This window comes from Centruroides vittatus, unplaced genomic scaffold (genome assembly GCF_030686945.1).
Source record: "Centruroides vittatus isolate TY-2023 unplaced genomic scaffold, ASM3068694v2 contig_717, whole genome shotgun sequence".
In the NCBI taxonomy this organism is placed as follows: domain Eukaryota; kingdom Metazoa; phylum Arthropoda; class Arachnida; order Scorpiones; family Buthidae; genus Centruroides; species Centruroides vittatus.
The window spans coordinates 4,457,981-4,481,846 of NW_027122456.1; the positions used below are offsets into that span (position 1 = coordinate 4,457,981).

At 25.5% G+C, this 23,866-nt stretch overlaps 1 protein-coding gene across 1 annotated transcript in view; it reads right to left on the reverse strand.

The window, feature by feature from the left end:
* The window catches only part of LOC136980721 (rab-like protein 2A), a 36,865-nt gene extending 14,908 nt beyond the window's left edge, over window positions 1-21,957 (reverse strand). The window contains exons 1-5 of the mRNA XM_067276916.1: window positions 21,748-21,957; window positions 6,222-6,251; window positions 5,727-5,806; window positions 5,572-5,651; window positions 4,411-4,522 (exon numbers count right to left, since the gene is read on the reverse strand). Coding sequence (XP_067133017.1) covers window positions 4,411-4,522; window positions 5,572-5,651; window positions 5,727-5,806; window positions 6,222-6,251; window positions 21,748-21,869 — 424 coding nt within the window. The 5' untranslated portion in view covers window positions 21,870-21,957. The remainder of the gene's footprint in view (window positions 1-4,410; window positions 4,523-5,571; window positions 5,652-5,726; window positions 5,807-6,221; window positions 6,252-21,747) is intronic.
* Window positions 21,958-23,866: the final 1,909 nt, after the last annotated feature.

Consider the following 23,866-nt stretch of genomic DNA (forward strand, 5'->3'; position numbering starts at 1 on the left):
GATTTTTTATTTGTGCGATTTGTTTGTGTGATTTTTTGTGTGCGGTATATGAATTTCAATCAAATTGGTATACTGCACAAAAATAATTGCACAAAACACATTGCACGTATAAAAAATCACACAAAAAAGACCGCACAAAAACAGGTTTGAGTGTACAAATATTCCATAGAAATTATCAAGTTATAGAGAAATAATAAAATCATTTAAAACAATTTCATTTGAAAAGGTTTTCAGATATCTTACAGAAATGTTTAATTATTATTTATATACATAATGTTTAATAAGCTAGCATCATCATTTTTTAAATGAAGTACTGTATTTACTCTAATACAAGACATGATCAAATCTGATTAACACCTTAACTTCTACAGGTTCACCCATAAATTTTTTTTTTGAAAAATAAACAACTTGAGATAAATGTAAACAGAACTAATTCTGTTGACATAAACTTGTTCAGTATTTATTGCATAGGAAAGTAAACTATATATCACTATCTTTCATAGTAATGAAGTTAGAAACCTATTCACTTTAGGTTCTTCTGATCAACTCTGGATTCAATATTCCTATCATCTCACATGTAACCCTTCTCAGTGCTGTCTGAAGTGTCAGAAATATAACAATTCTTGAAAGAGTGCTGCACAACTTTTTCTGGCATTTTTATCCAAGTACTTACAGCATTATTGTAGTAGACTAACAATATAGAGCCAAGTTGATGTCTTAAATATTTTCTAATATAAATATTAGTCTAATAAAATCATTAGAATGACACAATAGAATTAATGACTTCTAGTAACAGAGAAATACATGCAAGATCACATGACTTCCATTAGTTAAATAACAAAATGAAAGAGGGGTACCAGAGACCCGAAACACGTATTGACCAATGAATAAATAAAGAATGTAAAAAACTGCCCTGTGTCTAATCAATTGCACTTCATCGTGCTGAGGAAACAAAACAAAATGAAAGAATTAAACTTTGAATTTGAGATCAAAAGAAACCATGACTGAATGGTATGATTGGAAGTCATAAATGTTGGCGTATGAACTCAGGATAAAGGAAAACAAATTTTTGTGTAATAAAAAATAAAATTTTGTTTCATATAATATTGAGAAAGAGAGAGAGAGAGAGAGAGAGAGAGAGAGAGAGAGATCCCCCTTAGTATACAATACTGTACAAATTGTCATGACAGTTCCTTGATTTGCTTGTCTTTCAATCCTGGTGCCAAGTCCAAAAGGGAAAGTTGATCCCTAATCAAAAGAAAAAGATCTGAAATTAAATGATTCACTGAAAAGTTTGACAAAAGACTTGAAAACAGTCTGTCAGTGAGGAAGACACACATATCAAAGCTTATTAGCAAAGTTGGAAGGGATGAGTGGTAATGGAGAAAATGAGAATTATCAAAGACAACATACAGCAAGCAGGACTGAAAACAGAATCAGAGTCTATGTCCTTGCAAACAGGTCTACATAGATTGGATTCTTTGATCTAATATTCCAATTGATTTTTAAACCTCATCCTCACAATTCAATTAATCTCTTACCTGTTTCCAAGCAAATTAGAGACCTCCTTAAGCCATGGGAAAGGTCAATGTCAACAATTAATTTGATGCTGAATTCAATCCCAACCAGAGATGTTTGTTGATCTAAGAACTCTCATTGTTTTAAATCAAATTATAAATATAAGTTAGCTCTTCTTGATAGTTATTCAATGTACATTTCAACAATATCCAAATTCAACAGGAAATAAACAATTCAATAAAATTTTCACATTCTTTTGTAAAATTATTAGAAGAGAGACATTAAAGTGAGTGTCTCAACACCTGCAGGAGCTCACGAATGCACTTGAGCAGAAATGAGTATACTTTTGTAAGATAAGAGATACCTATAATATATTCCAAGTCACACAGTCATCCTATTAACTTATTGTGCAATAAAAGCATGTGTATCCACATATAAATGGAGATTTTTACATTTCTTTCGAAAGACTGATTCTAGATTTCCCAATCATTTTCCATTCTTAAGCTTGATGTTTATTAATTAATGAATGTACCATGCTTGTGATGTAAATTGCTAATGTTTCAAAATCTGTCTGGCAATGTAAAAAACACTGCCAGATTTGAAATCTTACAAGCAATCACCCCAAAATTTGCCCATGGTCCAGAAATGGACAGCAATTGACGTTTTGCTCATGCCTGCACTAGAGATTACAATCATTATGATGAATTACATCAAATCTAAGATGCCAGTGAATCTAAGACATATCCTATTTTCAGAAATACTACAACCTGAAATACTACATTTAAGTAGATACAGTAACAACATTTAAAAACGAAAAATTTTTTGGGTGTACAATATTCAATGGTTATGAACCCTGATAATAAAGTGATTTTGCTATTAAAATAGATTTTATGAATTAAAGCTTTTAGAGATCATCATGAGTTTTAAAATAACAGCATTTAAATGACCATAATATGCTGTTTCCTTTAAATAAATTCAAATTTAAGTAATGGTTCTATATGTATATAGTGTGGCCCCAATTTATTAGTAATTAATATATAAAAATTCAATACAACAAGCTGTTTTTTTTATCTCTTCCCAATTTAAGAACTGAAATATTCAATACAATTAGCACCAAAAGATATTTATCAGAACCAAATATTTCTATCACAATAGAGATGAGATTGAATTCCCACATGCTACAATTAGATGCTCATAGGTTTCAGTCTCAACTTCCATTGTTTCATTGATATATCTTTACTAATGTGATTGTGCAGTTAATGAATTTCATCTCTATATTACATTACAATTTCATTAATTAGAATACAGTTTTATTTTATTTACTATTATACTTGTTTTCTGCTTATTTATTGTCTTCAATAACTATTGTTTTCTTAATATTAAATAAAGAAATGTGTGATAATTTGTATGTTTACTTATGATAAATTTGCTTTTCTCATGCCATATTAGCTCCTTTTATATCAAATGACCTAATCAACTCTTATTTTATCTATTTTATTTTATTTTGAATCATTGGATGAAAATGTTTTACAGCACTTTAATGTTATTTGGAGAACATAAGATGATTGGGTTATGATATAACAAGATACAAATTTTGACCATGAAAAAATATGGAATGATGTCTCCATTTCCATTTATGAAATTTTGATTTACAATAGTTTTCAGGAATAATGTACACTCATAAACCAGGGTTTCACTGTATTATAAAGATAAATTCTAAATTTTATATAAATATATTGTTGATTTATAAAGTAAAATTTAATTTTCATTAGTTTTTTAAACACTTAAAAATATTTATAAAGCCCGAGTTTCTTCTCTTATAATATTAAGAGTCACTTTTATGAAGATTTCCTTAGCTCATGAAGATTTTCTTGTGTTAAGATCTTTTCTTAGAAATTAGTTTCAAATTTTCTTAGAAATAGAGTTTCAAATCATTTCTAAATTTCATTCAATTTGCAAAATTCATTTATATAATATAATCTGAAAATTCATGAAAATAATTTTGCAAATAAAACTAATGAAATTTTTTAAAATTTCAATGATTTTCTACAATGCAAAAAATTATCATGATTTATTAAACCAAGACCAATATAAATATAAAATATTTTAAAACCAGAATGACAATAATATATATAAATATAAATATAAACATACAGTCAATTCTGCTTAATAGCACAGCATCAGGACCTGAGCTTTTTGAGGCTCAAAACAAACATCCCACTAAGTTATGCAATTCAGATATGATATAACAAGTTATGTTAAAGAGCTATGTCAATGCATGTTTTCACCAATAAAACAAACATCTGAGCACAATAAAACCATTTTAATGATGAGAAATTATTTTTGTACAATCTGATTGACAGCTGATAAAGGAAACTGGACAGAAGTTGCATATGGAAAAGCAGAAAATATCCAAATTTGTGTTTCTTTTGTTTATTTTCCAAGAAAAATACTGTGCCAGCAGGGCTACTAAGTGGCATTTCAAGACCAGTAGGCAAAGTAAATTATACTTGCATTATAGGATTTGATTCTGTTCTTGAATGTTTTGTCCTAATACACGGCACGTCCTACTAACCGACTGGGCTAATAACCGGAATCGACTGTATTTATAAAACAGTAAATAACAACGCAAAATATTTATTATGTTTTCATAAAATGTGATAAACTTTAAAATTATAACCAGTGACTAAAAGAATGTGAAATAAAAAGAATGAATATAATTTTGGATGTAAGAATAACATTGCTAATTTTAAATGTCATATTTAATTTTAACCATGCTTTTCAACAATTAGGATTTCATATTTACAATGTCACTTTCTACCTTAGATGCAAATAACTATCCTATATAAAAAATAATACATATGATTTGATAATAAATTGAAAATCACTTACCATCAATTTTATTTGCAGCACATAAACAAGGAATTTCTGGTCTATATTCTCTTAATTCTTTATACCAATTTGACAAATTTTTATATGTTATTTTTCGGGTAACATCAAATACCTATTTCAGAAGATATTCTAATCAGATTAACATAAACTTATTTATTTTCATATGTGCATACATAATTAATTAATTATAAATTTCAGATTTTACATATTTATTAAAATCAAATACTTTTCATTATTTTACAATTTAGAATATATTATTATTATTATGTTACGAATATCATGCTCAGCTGATATTGGTGTCAAGTGCTATGCCAGATTAAAGTCAAGGCATAGCTACCCAAACAAGTGTAACATAAAGCTGTGTTATTGGTGTGTGTGTCAACATCTAGAAACTTCCTAACAATGTGATATGTGTTCAATATTGCAGCTTTCTGTAGTGCCATGCATATGTTTTTATTAGGGTTTTTATTAAGGTTTAATATTTCTACACTTTTGTATAGTGTATGCGGTATAATAACAGTAGAAGAGATGACAATAAGTACAATAAATACCTTATCTGTCCTCCATATCTGTCTTATAATTATTATTATTAATATTAATAATAATAAATACACTCCACACACTCAATAAAGTCATTTTTAAATTAAATCTTTTACAAAAAAACAAAGTCTTTGAAATGTGTTAAATATTCTCCATTTTAAGATTAACAAGTTTGTAAGTTTGTAGTAATGTACAAACTATTTATCTTGAACTGAAATGTAGAATTTTAATTAAACATGCATTATTCTATACTTATAAAATATATTATGATGATCATTTATAATTATTTAAAGATTCTAAATTTTCATAAGAAACTAAGGAAGTTTGATTTCCTAAATGCTTGTTTTTGTTAAGATTTGACTTCCTTGAATTGATAACAAAGCAATTAGTTTATTATTAGTATTTAATTGAATGTTCATTAACTTTAAGTATGACTGTATGAAATATAATAAATTTTTTATTATATTCAAGTTTCTTAAAAATATCTTTACTGATAATATTAATAAAAAAAATAATTAAAACATAACTAAGAGCCAATCATTTTTTTTGTTGAAAATTTTAAAATATTAAATATTAAAGAAATTATTAAATGTATGGTAAATAATGTATCAAAATTCATACAAATATGCAAGCGTGAGCTTGGTGATAATAAGATGGATGCATGCTACTGAATCTTTCCTGTCCAGCTGTATCCCAAAAATCTGAAATGGAAATTGATACATATATTTTAAAATAGGATTTGTTGCATGGTTTTGATAACTTTTTAAAATACCCACCAATCATAAGTGATTCATCTTCGTGTGTTGTCTTATGTCTAAAAAGTGTAAGTGCATAAGTAGATAATTCATGAGGTTTACTAGATTCATATGTAAGAATTATAAAAGGGTTGGCTTATTTATAAATCATAAATAATTAAGTTACTTGATATGTGATGATGCATATATTTCCAAAAGATTTTTTTACAATTAAAAAAAACTTTCTAGAAACTTTAAAAAATCCAAAAAATTTTTTTGAAATTTTAACAATATTAAAAAAAATAATTTTTAAAATAAAAAATATATTTTAAAAATACATAAAAAAATAAACACAGGTTACTACCAGTCAGACATGATTAAACATTGCAACAAACTAAATAGCATATAACATATTAAACAGAATATTAAAACATGTAAAGCATACAACAACATATTAAATAGTATATAAATTATTCTAAAGTTTAAATATAGCATTGAAATGTAAGAAGTTAAAACAGAGAAAGCAATAAAGGATACTAGCCATCCATCAAGAATCGTTCCACTAATCTAGAGAAAAATAACATATTTTAATCTTTAATTGAACTACATATTCCAATTTAAAAGTTAAAATGAACACTTTAAGAAAATATTAATTATAACAAAATGATAACAACAAAGCTTTTAACAGAATGAGACTTGTTATTAAAAAATTATGTATATTTTATACAAACTATTAGAAAATTTAAATATACAGTATAAATATAATTTTTTAAAATAAAATATATTAATTTTCCAATTTAAATCAAAAATGTTTCTAATTTTTATAAATAAGTGAGCATATGATGATGATTATGCACAAATGATATCAAAATTTATTTCAGACAATTTCCTCTGATAATGCCACTTTTATCTACTTAGCTAAGTAAATTTTTATATCATTTACTTTAAATCATTGGGTATTTATGCAGATACAAAATACTGACTGTGCAAATTTTTAAATAAAAAAATTTTGTCGTCCAACCAAGTTTTTAAGTTTAAAAGATTTCGGATAATAGGAGTAATTACCATTTACTTACAAAGTTTTTACTGCAAATTTGTCTCTTATTTTTAGAATTATCATCAAGTTATTTATTTCAATATATTATAAAAGCATTCTTTGATTAAGATATTTTAAAAATTTTTTCTATATTTTATGAATATAATTTAACTTTTTAAATAACAAAAATTTTTGATAATGTAACATATATTGAATCAATAACTGTTAGTTTCTAGGTCAAAATTAATATGCTGTTTTTAAGCATCACAATAATAAATATTTACAGTCAAAAGCCAAAATTCAAAATAAACTTTTTATTAACACAACAATAAAAATTGACTACTAGAATAAAAATATAAAATATATGTAAAATATTGTATTTATTTTTGTTAATTTTTTTGTTATAGATTATGAATGTGATCACATCATTATGTACTAACACCAAACAATTACTGCATTGTATTGGGCTATATTAATGCTACGATAGCATGATATAGTATAATCTGGCAATCATTTGGTGTTAATCTTAAAGATCAGTAACACCTAGAATTTAAAAAAAAGGAAAAAATACACATCTTCATTGCTTAACTAACAATAATATAAAAAGTGATAATTAATATTTTGTATATCACTGTTAATAAAAGTGATATTCAAAATTCATAACATTTTTAAAAATATTGCAATTTTTATTTGAATATTTTTTAAGATTCTTACATTTAAGTTAGCAAAATGCTAAAAACAATGTTCATTTAATTTCTATATTTCACAAACACTTACATTTTTATATGAAGTAAATATTTATAATTGTTTTATGTTTATCTTTATGAACTTTTAGACAATTTGATATCTGTGATACTAATTTGCTATAGTATAATAGAATGAGATAATGCTTATTAATATTTTCAGGATGACATGTTTTGTATCTGTTAATTAGATATAAGTCTAAAAATAAAATAAAAATATTTGACAGAAATCTTTTTGAAACAACAATTCTTTAAATGGAATGCATTCCTAAAAAATGCATAGGAAAGTTGAATAATAAGTTTCATGTTATAAAGGGAGTTCTGTTCCCAAAGTTTAAAAAATTATAAAATTTCATATTATGGTAGAAAAATTTAAATGCGTTTTTACACTAAATATGTTATAATGTACAGAACACTCAATACAATTCCACTTAGTTACTAAGAGAAGAAAGATAGAGCCTGGTACGATATTTGTGTCTACCAATTTAATAACAATAATAAATATTCTGTTCATACAGTAAATATGATATATTATTGATTTAATATTTTATCATGTTATGAGTAAAACAGTTTTTCAATATATTGATTTAAAATTTTTGCTTACATATTTTCATTTATATAAAATATTTATCATAGTACTCAACCCCTATAAAATCTTATTTATTTCACCATCATTAATTATATCAAAATTTTACTGATTAATCATAATCCTATTTATATTAAAGTATAAAAAATTTCAAAATAAAAAACATATGATGTAGTAATCACTGTTTCTATAAAACTTTAAATAATTGTAGATATATTTTATTGATAAATTTATATTTTTTAATAATATTTTCATTTTATATTAGTGCAAACTTCTTTCAAACTATTAAATATTGTATAAATACATCAAATTGTTAAAATTAATATAAAAATAAAAATATTTTTTTAAAAACAAATTATCAAAAGCAATAATTAATGCAGCTTTGCACACAAAATAATAAAATATTTTTATTATTTTTATATCATTTACCGTGTATTATGTAATATTTGACTCTATGCAGAACTAAGTATGCCAATCCTGTTTTTTAACAATTCATATATAGATAATTTGCTTTAAGATGTTTTTATAAATGGCAATAAAAGTCAGTATTTAATAACTATAAATTATTTGTTTATTTATTTATAATTAAACTGTTAACAAACAAATACATAAAATAAAATATATAATTATATAAGATATTTTCCAAAATAAGATATTTTAATCGATTATATCATTAATCAATAAATATAATTAATCAATAAATTAATCAATAAAAAATTACATGACATGAAATTACATTTACTGAAGAAAATATCACAGTTAATCTTTGCAGATATTCTTGCAATACAAAAATAGCATATATGACATTCCAGGAAATAGGTTATGAACAAAATTATAGCCTGATGCAAATTTAATGTGAAAAAGAAAAGATGCATGACAATACACCATACTGTGTAAGAGCTATCACTTAATGATACTTGGCAAAAAAAATGTTAATGGAAATGGTTATAGATGACTAAGATTTAAAGCTTTTTCAGAGATTTTAATAAAGACATTCTACAGATATATTTTTGCACTTTTTTATTGCAACAAATATATACTTTTATCTATTTTTTTAGAAATAAATACATAAACTAAATATTAATAGAAAATATATTTAAAATATTACATATTCAATATATTGTAATATAGTGCATTGATAACTTAAATACTTAGTTTAGCATTTTAAAAAAATTGATATTTTAGTATCTGATGTAAGATGACTGTTGAATATGTGTCATACCAGTTAAAATTACATATTTACAATCAACTGCCAGATCAAACAAAAAATTTATTCCTTTCAACTATACACTTAACATATTCTTAGTTTTCAAAAAATTTTGTTTTTATACTCATTAAACCTCTCTTTACTAAATCAATTTCCATCACAAAATAAATTATACATATTTCATTAAATAATATTGCCTATAAATGAACTTTTTATGTGTATCAATTAAAATATTAAAATATAAGTATAAGCTCTCATTATACTGTATTTATATTGAAATTTAGTATATAATCTCAAATAATAATATTCTTGATATTGTATATGAGACATTATATAAATATTCTTTGTATACAAAATTTTATATCAAGAATTGTTTTCTGCATATTTTTAATTTTTTTAGTTCTATTTTAATATAAAAAGAATATTAATTTTTCAAAAAACTAAGCTGAACTTGATTTTGCTTTTTTTTTTTCTAATACTTTTTAAATAATATGTATATGTAAAACTTAACACCTACATAAGGAAATAATAAATTTTAAATAATTTTCTGTTATTTATAATTATAAATTATTATTTTGAATTATAAATATTTTCAAAAAGAAAACTTGATCCTGTTTTTTAAAATACTTGTTAAGTAAATAAATGAGATGACGGTATAAAAGAAAATATTCGATAAGTTTAGAAACAAAAATATTTTTAGTTTAGAAATAAAATAGAAGTAGAAAAAAACTTTAGAAATAAAAATATTTTAATGAAAAATAATTATATATTTTTCATTAAAAATCAAAACATTAATTCAGATGAATAATTGAGTGGAACTATTTAATCGTACAAAATTAAAAACGATAGGTTAGTTTTTTATATATATATATAAAAAAAACTATAAAGCTTATTTAAATCAGATTTTATATATAAATTAAGACATTATTTAATATATCATCTATTTTAGATAATAAATAGAAAATCAATTAGCTAGCTAGTTAACAATCATTTATTTCCTATTAATTAATTATTTTAGTATATTATTTGGTAAACTACTATTTAGTTTTTTATTATTATATAACTTAATAAAGTACCATTTACATATTTTTTAAAAATAAAATGCAAGTTTTGTATTTTCTTTTTCAATTCATTGTAAGTATTCACATTACTACAGCTGTACCACTAAAAATATTTTATATAGAATATGAAAAACTGTAAACAGAAATAAAAAAAACTGAAAAATAGATATGATGATTAGATTTGAAATAAATATATATTCTAAAATGCTAAATTATCATTATTATTCAAAGTCTTATTTTTAATTATTTTTTACCTCAAAATTTTCATTTTAATACTTAATTTATAGAGTTGGAATTTCATAGAAAATCAAATATAAACGTTAAAGAATTTCTTAAAAATTATATATAATTTTTTTAAGATATAGTTTATCACAAGAGAAAATCAGGCAAACTGCATTAAAACACGTATACTTTATTTAATCAAAACATAAATTTGCACAAAAATCAATTGTGATCAAATTAGATTTTCCAAATAGACATCTCCCTAAAGAACTTTTGAATACTTAATTACAATTTTAATTAAAGTAGTTCTGCATCACTAAATACTTAATAAGAGTAATTAGTTGCCAAGTATATTACAATGAATGGTATCTATTAATCAAATTTTATCATTAATCTTTAATTAGCATCAAATTCATTATTATAAACTGAAATTATTTTGAATGGAACAGTTAGAATTTAAAAAAAATAATAATAGAGTCCAAATCATGATTAAATAATATTACCAGTTGACCATATTTTTAGGTAGCAATTTTGGGACAGTGACCCAAGAAGTTTGGTCATGTGACTTATGACATAAAAGTTAAGTGACTTTCAAGGTCAGAAATCTACAGGCTATTTTTAGATTACATACTACTACATGAACACAGATATTGATCAATCAATTAATTAATTAAAAGACACTGAACAGAAAATAATTCAATTAATGTGTGCATGTGCATATATATGTATGTATGTATGTATGTATGTATGTATGTATGTATGTATATATATAATTTGGTGTTAAATAGATTGATTTATTTTGTTAAAAATATTTCAGCAGTATATAATAAGAAATGAGTTAATAAAATTCAACTCTAAAAACAATACACATTCCAATAGTCTATTTCAAAAAGTATTAGTTCTGAGATTAAAAATAAACAACTAATTTTAAAAGTCTAAATCATATATATCACTGGGCTGAAAATATTAAAAATATATAAACAGTGAACGTAAAAGGACAAAATTAAGCAATTACTCTATCTACGTTTAACATTTAGAATATATATATATATATATATATATATTATTAATTATAAACAAAAAAATTTAAAAAAAATAATAAATATAGAAGAAAAATTGGTTGAATAGAAAATAGTGTATTTGATATAAAATAATAAAATCATTAATATGTATATATTTGTATTCCTCTTTATAATAATAAATAAGAATACAATATTGTTATTACAATTGTCAGTAAATGTCTAATTTTTATTCCAACAGATGGCACCACTGAGTCACTACATGGATATTATACAATTTTTTTAAACTGTAGTAAACATTTTTACAATAACATATTCCAGCAGTATCTATATTTATCCATTTTGTTTTTAACAAAGAGGTTGTTTTAAATAGTAACACACAATCTCATAAGTTTTTAATGCAATTCTAATTTTATTTAACAATTAATATTTTTTCTAAAATCTTTTGATTCAATAACTGTTCTAGTGAATTAAAACAATTTATCTGGTGTGTTTGGTTAAGCAAAATAAAAAATAGTTTCTACCGGTTATTGATAATATTCTAAATTATTATTATTTTCAATATATTGATATATTCAAAATTTTCAGTATCCAGAGATTTGAAGATTTCATATGACTTTTGAGGTATACAAAAGTACACATTACATTCAAAGACATGGTCTACAAATGATTAGCATATTAAACAATATTATACAAATAGGAACAATTAAATAAAACACATGCAAAAATCTTGGTAATATCATGAAATAAAAGAAAATATTTCCTACAAAAACAAGAACAATTTTAATTTACAAGCATTTTTGGCAAATTAAACTTATTGTCATCTGTTAGGCTAATGAAATAAAATAATGCCCATAGAACAGTTATTTGAAATTAAATACACAATGTTATATTTTTGAATAAAAATGTAAAATAAAAACAAATGATGTTAAAAAATTTATAAGAGTAAGAAAACTTCAAAGTTATGCATTTATTTCTAACTTTTGATTTTTCAATTTCATTTATTTTAAAACTAAGTGTTAAAAAATACTTTATTTATATATATTTATATGATGTTTACTGATCTTTGAATATTAAAATCTTGAAGAATTACTCTCATTTTATAACTACTACTAATAAACTACTCACAAAATAAAAATATTTCAATTGATTATAACATATTATAGTAACTGAAAGAAAGAGATCTGTAGATTATATCAATCATTTGTACATTCTATATTGAAATATTAGACACTTCATTAAAATTTACATGATGATAAAACAAAGTGTTGTAAAATAACAGATTTTAATTTTAAAAATTTTAATAATTAAAATAATTTGTTTACAATTTATTAATACATGTATCCATGCTTCAATTTCATTCTGTCATATGCTTGAAATAATATATTTACTACTACTTCTAATATACAAGCAACAACTGTTTTAAATATAAAACTTTTGCATATTCTAAATCACTTTTAAGGTATGATTCATCTGAACAAATCCATAAACAAAATTTTATTCTACATATTTCAACTTTATAAATTCATATCAGTCTTCAATGAAGTCTTATGTTATAGAATCTGCTATTGGTCAGTTAAGAAAACTGAAATTCCATACAAAACCAATATGAATTTATAAAATCAAAGTATACAGAATATGAATTTGTTATATGGATTTCAGTTGAATCAAACCTTAAAAGTAATTTAGAACATAAAACACACAATAATGTCAGAATGTTTATATTTTGGTGGTTACTGTAAGCATTTGCAGGAAAAGCAAATTTAACATGAGAAATTTCTGTAATAATACCATTTTGTATTTGCTACCATTTTATTTTATTATTCTATATATTGTATTTAATTCAATTTATTTACTTTTATTAATTATTTAATAATATACAATTACACCTGATATAATTTATCATAAATAATGTTATATGTAAATGTTAAATTTCAAAATCAGGAATGTATCTTGCATTCATTTTGAATGTTACTGTGAGCTGAAGTTGGTCTGAATAAAAGCCCAAAAATGTTTCTCTTATTAATTAAACTTTAGTTTCCTTAAATAGTAGTCTTTTTTCTTGTAAATTTAACATGAGTATTGTTTAAATTTATCAATCTGTTTGATATTAGATTTTGTTTTTTTAATATCTTATTGACTTGAATATTTATTATATGTGGTACAATCCAAAAGTTCGGGGACTGCAATAATCTATGACAACAAAAGCATGGATTTGAAGTTACAGAGTATGAAATGGATTCTACCAAACCACCTCTACGTGTTTGGGTTAATTTCACCCATGTCATGTGATTAAACCGCGAGTGCTGCTGTTTTTTTCCGGAGATAGTTACCTTTGTTCTGCGACGTAATAAAAGTGGAGTTTCAAGAACAACCTCCAACATTAAATTTTGTCAGCGTTTAGGTAAAACACCTAAAGAGACTTTAAAATTGCTAAGAAAGGTGTACGGTGATTCTACCATGGAAAATTCAAAATGTTGGATGTTGTTCTTGAAACTCCACTTTTATTATGTCGCAGAACAAAGGTAACTATCTCCGGTAAAAAACAGCAGCACTCGCGGTTTAATCACATGACATGGGTGAAATTAACCCGAACATGTAGAGGTGGTTTGGTAGAATCCATTTCATACGCTGTAACTTCAAATACATGCTTTTGTTGTCATAGATTACTGTAGTCCCCAAACTTTTGGATTGTACCACATATAATTCAAATACTAATGAGCATACAATTTTATTTTATTATCTAGCAAAAATAGAAATTTTCATCTGGTAAGATACAAACTACTTTATTTACTCAAACTTATTGCATACTGCACAGAAATCTCAGATGTACAGTACATATTTATCTTCAGATGCATAAATTTAAACTCTTATTTTTTAAAACTATTATTATTATTTTAAACTGTTATTAAGTTACAAAGAAAATAATATGCATTTTTTTACTTTTCTGGCTTTTATATAAAACAGAGGGAAAGTATGGTGATTAGTCAAAAAATGCCCCCCCCCCGATTTTTACATTTTTGAACTTAGAACACCTTAAAACATCAACAATTGCAAAAAAAAAAAAAAAAAATTGGGGTTAATTTCTGTATACATGAATGTTAATGTGTATGTGGGGAGCAAAATTTTGTTCACCTTCTTTTGAAGCTTAATAACTCCTGTGCTTTTTATTGAAAATTTATGAAATTTTGCAAGGAGATTTTTATTAGGGGGATTGATGATAATAAATTTTGGTGATTAAAGATCAAGGAAGTGGGGAGATAAAGAGAGTCGTGTATATCTTCAGTAGGGTTGAACTTAACGACAATTTTACTCATTATCATCATTTACAATTTTTTATAAAACCCATCCCTAACTTCAAAATTAAGCTTTTTGCCATTTTATAATAGTTAAAAAATATAAAACGTTTCTAATAATAAAACATCATAACAGATAGCACCACCAAATGTTGCTGGCAAAGTTAAGCAACTCATTGCTGAATTTTTATGATATAACATTTATTCATGTATGTAGTCAGTAGCACCTGAAGACTATGAAAAAGAGGGGCACAAGCTATAAAAAAGGGCATCGTACATTATGCAAGGAGCTTCAAATTCTATGATTCAACATCTGATCAGTGCTTCTACAAGATGGCTCTCATTGCACTTAGGGCAACCAGAGCCACTTGTCTTGAAAACAAGGAATGGAATTTTGGTTAACATACAACAAAGTTGTATGGATCAATGGACAAATATCATTCATTAATTTCTTTTATATTTGCAGAATAGGCTAGAAGTCACAAATTTTCTGTTGTTTGAGGCCCCCTTGGGGATTAGGAAAAGGGCAACCAAGATGAAAAGAGGTCAGGTGCCCCAAGTGCTCCCAATGTATGGGCACCCTGTATGTAGTCAGTTAACTGTTAGTGGGATCCTGGATATATTGCTTCTGACATTTATTACAAGTTTTGGAAAATGATATAAGGCCCCTCAGAAATGATCACCTTTCTACAGATGCGGGTTTGAAATCATATTTCCTTATTGTATTCATTTAAGAAATTATACTTTCTTGATTAAATTATAAAACATATCATATACAATAACAATAACAATTTGTATTTGAAATAAAATTTACCATGAGATGAATCAATTATTTTAAAATATGCTGAATAAAACTGTATTGATTTTGAAGTATTATAATTAATGTTAATGGTACATTCATTTAAGAAATAACAAAAGCTTTTGCAAATAATTTCACTTTTTACATTACATATTTAAATTATCTGATTAAAAAAAAAAATATGTTACTTTTAAAGAAAATTTGAATGAACAAACAAAAAATATTGAAATAAAGCAATATCTAATTTTTTCATTTTAATATTATATATATTATATTATATTATTATTATATTATTTTAATAATATATTATATATATTATTAATAATAATATGACTTTCATTAGCTAATATATGTAAGTTAAATTGACAAATTAATTATAATTTTGAACAACTTACAAATATGAATTCAAATAAATTAAATATAAATTTTATTTTACTTGATTCTAATAAAATAATTAATTTTTAATTAGCACATCTACTTTCAAGATAAAATGTACATTACAGATTTTGATGTCTCATATTAAAAACTTAATTAATAATATAATAATTTGTATTTTGCTATTGAATTAATATTTATAAAATCACTTGCATATCCAGTTCAAGTCTTCATTATAAATACAACTAAGTAGCAATAATATTTTTTAATATTGCAACTTGTGTATAAATGTAAAAATTTCAATAACTGAAATTACTTTGTATCAGGTTGTAACTGTGGAATGTAGACATTTCAATTTTTTCTAGAAATGACTACAAAAATATTCCGGAACATTTGATGTAATCATATAAGTATCACCAAATGAAATATGTGACGAATATTCTAAAATTAAATAAAATTAATTAATTTATTTATAATTATTAAATTTAACAAGAGTTGGCAGAATAAACACCTTCCTCGTGCCAAATTAGTTAATAATTAGTCTTACTACCTCAATAAAGAAATCTAGCTTTTCATTTGATATTATAATAGTAGATTAATCTTATGCAGATTAACAGTTAACTTAGCATAAAATAAAATAAAATAAATTCAACATTTTCTAAAACTGTAGAATTTTGCAACTAATAAATAATAAAGAGGTATGAAAGATTAAAATAAAAAATTTAATTCTTCATATAAAGAAACATGGTATGAAGTCTGAATTTAATATATATCAGGGGTGGGCAAGCAAGAGTTCAGTGGGAGCCGAAATGTAGGTTTTGCAAAATGCATGGGAGCTGTAGTTCTGTACTGTGATGGCGGATAGAATGGTAAGGCGAGCGATTTTATTATATAATATAAATACAATATAAAACAAATATTGAATTATTTTAATAAACACATTTTCACAAAGTTATAAAAATAAAATTATAAAAATAATAATAAAAAACAGAAATTAACACTTTCAGCAAGAGCTGCATGTAACTCAAAAAGAGCCGCATTTGCCCATGTCTGATATATATGTTTACAAATTGACAGTTTTCAAAACTATTTTCATATTTTTAAAAGATTAAATCAAGAAAAAGAATACAAATAGCTAAAATAAATTAAGGATCATTAAAAAAGAAAATTAACAATGATGTTTAGAGAGAACAGATAAAAGTTGTCTTGACAGATAATTATTTTCTTAAATCATTTTGAATGAATAAAATATTGATATAATTTCTAATACAACTTAAAAATAATAGAAACAAGCAATATGGCTTAAAACTCTTCCATTCAGAATATATCATAAAATACAAATGAAACTGACGTAACACATAAAAGAATAAAACTTATCTAATTAATATAAGAAATAAAATTTATTATAAAAATATATTTCAAAGTTATATAAATTCCTACTATTAACAAACTTTTGACAACCAAACATTTATAAATAATAATCAGAATTTGTTATAAAGAATTACTTTTTCTTATTTTAATCTATACTCAAATTGTTTCTACTATTTATTGATCACAAAATCTTATAAATTTAATATGAACAATATCTATAAATAATACTGAATTCAAAATATGACTTCGCAACCATCCAAATAGGTAATGTTTTTTTAAATGTAAGTGGAATTGAATCAATTTTTACTTGTAATTAACATTTATTTATCATTCAAAAATAATTTTTTGAAATTTGTTTAAATTAATCAAAAATTTAGGATAATATTAATTAAACATGATGGTTATGTAGTTAATACAGTTAATTTTGATTTAATAATCATAATTAAAATTGGATTTAATGAATAATGGACATATATATTCATTAATAATATTTAATTTTTTACATATTCATTTCTTTATTTTATACATTAATGGCATTAATTACACCTTAGAATGGACATAATCATACTTTTCATTTGGAATATGGTATACTGGAAAATACTAATTTTTTGTGAACCTACAGTTCTACACTATGGTTTGTCTATATACCACTATACCAGGGGTGGCCAACAAGTCAATCGCGATTGACCGGTCGATCACGATGCCAATTTTGGTCGATCGCTCGCGATGTCTTGACTTAATGTGTTACACTTGTAACTGAACGCAACTCGTGAACGTAACGCGCAAAAGCAACAATATGCATGCAGTTATCACTGGACTCGTAGAAAACACAGCTATTTAGCTTGAAAAGAAGCTACCGCATGATACTGTCATGCGGTAGCTTCTTTTCTTTAGTATTAACAATATTATTATTATTAATCAATATTATTTATTCACGGTGACAACGTTGAGTTTCAATTTTTCATTTGTTTAAAATGTAAGTACCTGTTCTTTATGTTTTAAATTAAATTATGGCTTTTCTTACCTATCTATTTACTTGATAAGTGAGCGTTTTCAGCAACAGACCTCTATATTTTTAGATTTTTGGAAATACGTCAATTGAGAAAAATATCCCAGTATCACCAAATGTAGCAAATATATTTATTCCTGTTTCGGAACTACATACCTGTGTGAATTGGCATTTTCATACTTAAAGTTAACGAAAACTAAACATTCTGTCCTGACTGATTCCCATACTGAAGAATCATTATTATTATCTTCGTCAGGATATACACCTAATTATGCTTCCTTGGTAAGAGACTTGAAAACTCAGTCCTCCCATTAATGTAACGTAATAAAATAAATTCTAAATCTGTCTTTATCAGTAGCTAATTTAAATTAATAAATATTGTTAATAATTACTCGTGTTGTTTTAATTCCCCTGGATGTGAGTTTTTTTGGCCCGTTAAATAATTACGTTGTTTTTTACGTAGGTAGATATACAGGGTGTTTCAGTACAAAGAGCACTCCCGCGAGCTATTGATAGATTAGCAAAAAATAAGTCTAAAAATCTTATATCATTCTTCCATGATAAATTTTCCTCGCCCAAAAACAAATCGCGGAAGTAAAATCTTATAATCAAATTATCAGCCGTACTGTGCAGTTTTATAACAACTTTTTCAAGTTTACGAACAAATAGTACCACAATTTATACATTGTAATTGATAAAAAAAAATTAAATTATATTTTAAGTTAATAAAAATCTATCTTAAAATTGTGGAAAAATCGATTTTTTTAGGTGCCGCCTGTACTGAATGAACTCGTAACTGCAAATATCAAAAGTTGGGTCTGGAAATTTATTTTCTTTATGAGCTTATATCTTGAAAACTTAATAAGTGATTTAAAAAATAAAAAATAGTTTTGAACATATATTTTCCTTATCTACGCATAGCTCGCGGGAGTGCACTTCGTACTGAAGCACAGTGTATAAACATAGTATTTCACACTCCCCTCGCCACTTAGACTATGCCTACGACAACAAGTCGATCGCGACACATTTTTAAGATAAAAAGTAGATCTTATGTACACAAAAGTTGGCCACCCCTGCACTATACCATGTCTACATGGTAGAATTTAATAGACAAACCATGATTTAACTAGAAAAACTATTTTCCAGTTAAACTAAATATCATTTTGATATTTGTAACTGGTTCCAGTTTTATTTAATGTTTTCTTGTTTTCTTTTAATTTATTAGTTTATTAAAGTTTGATACTAAATATGCTGTAATGTTGAAAGCTTTTTCATAAGTTTTATTTTAAATTGCTATATATTTCAGTTTTTTAGGATTTATAAATCCTAAACAACTGAAATATAGCAATTGAAAATAAAACTTATGAAAAAGGAGCTTTCAAAAGTAGTATTTGCAATTTATCTATGATCATTTTCCTATGATAATTTTCTTATCATTTTAATTAATTAATATCTTGATTCACAATGTACTGTACATACATAATGCCAAAATTTCCTACAAGAAAGAATGTGACTTTTGTTTACATATTATTAAAAATTATATATAAAATTTTAAATATAATAGTTTTTTAATTTACATTAATTTATTACTCCAGTGTTTTCAGTAGTAATTGCATCTTTTATGATGTTTTCAGATGAAAAAGCTTTTTCAGTATTTCATTTAACCTATTAAAGATATTTTAGAACAGTCAACTTTTTATTCAAATTAAACTAATATCTTCAATTACATATGATTGAAGTTGAAATTTGCTAACTTTTATCCATTTTTATTTATGTGATTTGAATCTAAGAACTAAAAAGTGTATATTCTTAAAAATAATTTTGTACTGATGTTTTCAATATATTTTGTTATCATAATGTTAAGAAAATATTGTAAAATAATTACAGTATATATAATTATGATAATTAGAATATAAAAAAATTTAGAACAATTTCAGAAAAATTAAAATTTGTATTAGAAATCTTTATTAAAGCTCAAAGGTAAAGAATATCAATTCTGTCAATAATAAAAAAAATTAATAATTTCCATAATCTTACAGTGATGAATTTTGAAAAATATACAAAACAGTAGTGCCTGCTATTTTGTGCATTTTCTAACTGTTGCTGCTAGCAAAAACATAATTATGAAATGCTTTCTAATGTTTTTATACAATCATATCTTTTAAGGGCTCAATTCGAGCTCCGAACAAGACGGTCGGGACCTTATCAGAGACATAGGGTATATCCATAGGAGCAAAAAAGTCGAAGGAACCATACCTCTACAAGCGACCCTTTGCGAGATATGGCCCTCCAAAATCGGGTGGCACGAGATCGCAAGTCGCATCACTCCGCCAAGACCATTGCGTTTAACTATTTAGCCAAGGCGACTACGCTGGCTTCGAGTAGCTGACCAGACCATTCGTGGAGTACTCGACATTATATGGGGTTAGGGAAACACAGCGGCCCACTCCCATCTGGACGCCAAGGTGCAAGCAATAGCGGGCACTAAAGCGCACAACTACGGGCAGAGCATCGGTCAAGGCGAGCAATAGCAAGCCTCAACAAGGCGGAGGCCAAAGAATAGGCAGTATACCAACACGTGCTAAAAACTGACCTTCGGAGGTAAATATTTCGCAAAGAGCGTACGGTTCCTTGGACTCGTCTGCTCATATAGGGTACAGTTATCGGGGGTGCAAAACCCCTCATTTATAGCTCAAATCTGACCATTTGAGCTATAAATGGTCAGATTTATAATACTACTACTAGAAATAAGTACTACTAGAAATCTGTTAATTTCAGAAATATACGGTTTTGTAACATTATCAATGCTTTCCCACTAACATAATGTTGACTTAAATGCAAAATTTTTATATAAACTTATATAATATCTGTATTGTTATATTCTGCATGTAATAATCATACTAATAATGTTATGTAACCATCAGGAATATTTCTTTTCTATTACACATTAAGACTTTCAATACTACTCTAAATTAATAAACATGACATTCTGAAACCTAATTATAAACATTTTCATCCCTATTGGTTATATTTGATTAATTTTATCAACATAATTATTCAACCACAAGATAAATTCTGTGATAAGTCAACATACATTCTCGATTTACAAGATAAAATAGTAAGAACATACTACATACGCTTTGGAGATACCGCATTGTACCGTTAATTTCTTAAATAATCTCCTCGAAATGCAGTAGAAATAAGAACCGATTCATTGCATCGTCTCCGAACGGGAGATTCGGGTAGAATCTCGAAAGGAAGCCGATCGAAACGACAGCGAACGTTCCCGCAACTCCGGTTCCGTTAGAAGCGCGGAGGTCGTCGACTAGAACTACTCACTTAGACTTTCCGACGGCGCTGTCTCCCAGACAGATGATCTTGATCCTGAGGTTTCCTTCGGAGTCCGTCGACGCGTAATCGAACTTGTCCGCTTCTCCGCCGGATGCTGCGACCTCCTCCATCTTGCTTCTCTACCGACCGTCACCACCGGGAGGCGCTACTGTCCCCTTCGCCCGGGTCCTACGAAAAATCGATCGTCTGCCGACGACGCCGCGGCACGGAAGGGTGGGTTGACAGAAAATAGATCGAATCCGCGGATAGAATTGCGCCACTCATTAAACGTCGTATCGGCGCTTCGTTCCGGAGACAATTTTAAAAACAAAAATTACGCATTCGGTTAGTTTCTCCTACGAGATGCGGATCCCGAGGAAAAGAAAACATATATTCGGATGTTAGCGGATAAAACGGATTTTCCCCCCCGAAGAATCGGCGGAAAAATAAAACAATAAATTTTATCATATTTATCCACGTGAAATAGCGTAAAATATGTAATTTAGTATTCAATATCTGAAACCAACTTCCTGTCTTGCGCGTTATCGACAGAAGGAAGCGAAAATTGCATTCAAGACACGTCGACGGTGATCGCATTGCCTGTTAAAAATCCCCCTTTCCGGCACAAAAAAAAAAAAATAATAATAATAAACTAAATTTTTTTCGCTGGTTTTATAAATATTAGGCTACGCTAATTCTTCCGAGAAATCGCCATAATAGATGCGGACGGAAGATGTTTTCGTTCTTATCTCGGAGTTTTATACTTTTAAAATGTTATATAAAAATTTTACTTAGAAAATATGGATATATATTTTGAAAGTCGGAAACTATAAATTATATTTTAAAATATAAAACTATTTCCTCGAAGAGTATTTCATGCTCCGGATGGTCACATCGCCTTTCTGTTAAAAGGCAAACGATGGCGGTTTACATTTTTGTTTTCTTAACTTTGTTAAAATAAACCTTTAAAACTATTCCCTTGTTTCTTCTCCGTTTCTTTTTTGCATTGGGTCAGTGGAATTTTTATAATAAATTATAATTTCCATGTAATAAATTCACATCGAAGAGAATAAACATCCGACTGGAAAGATGGGATTCCCTTTTCAATAAAAAATTTATTTATTTATTTTTCTAGCCAATTATTCATTATGAGAATTTTCCTTCCCATCTTATAATCTCACAAGAATGGATAAGTCATACCTTTTCTTCATTGATATTTTATACATAAAATGGTATTTGAAAGTGTTTTTTTCAGTTGTAAAAACAAAGAATAATTAATGTTTTTATTAATTATCATTAATAACGTAAATAGTAATTTATTTTTAAGATAATCTATTGTTAATATTCAATTGTTACCAGTTAAATTTTAAAACATTGGGAGTGTTTAGAATTTCAAAAGGAGTGTTTTAAAGATTATTTAAATATTTTGAATAGTTTATAATAAATGCTAATAATTAATTAACTTCTTTGTAGAATTGAGTATAAGCTATTTATTATAATAAATATTAAATGCTTAAAAAATTAAAAATTTAAATTTATAATCAAAAGTCATTTTGAAAGAATTTTTATAAAATTTGATTCAAAAATTTTACAATTACAACTTAATAAAAAAACAAATATATTAAATATAAAAGTAATAATGAATTCATAAACATGAAGATATTGCAGAAAGATTTAAAAGACATTGTTATAAATATTATTAGATATAAATATAACCTATTATTTTTCATTGCGTGTTGTTCCTTTAGAAAATATATAATAGCTATTTTTAAACAATAAGTTATCAAACTGATAATTTGACGAGCCCAAAAATTTTATTTATTTCATTTGTGATTTAAATTAGATTTTTTTGACGTTATCGATATGTATAATGAGTAAGGTATTGAATACTAAATTGATGATGATTATTTTTACATTAGCTTAATGTAATATAATGCTTGGCTAAATTTTTATAGTAATGGCAATTAATTCAAGGTGCTGGATATAGTCTACTGTATATATACCTGTACATTCTTTGCAATACTTTAAATTATATCTTCATAAAAACAAATCTGAATAGTTTTTAAAGAAGTTGTAATTTATACAAAATAAAAATATAAATAAAAATTTTTATTTTTAATTAATTTAT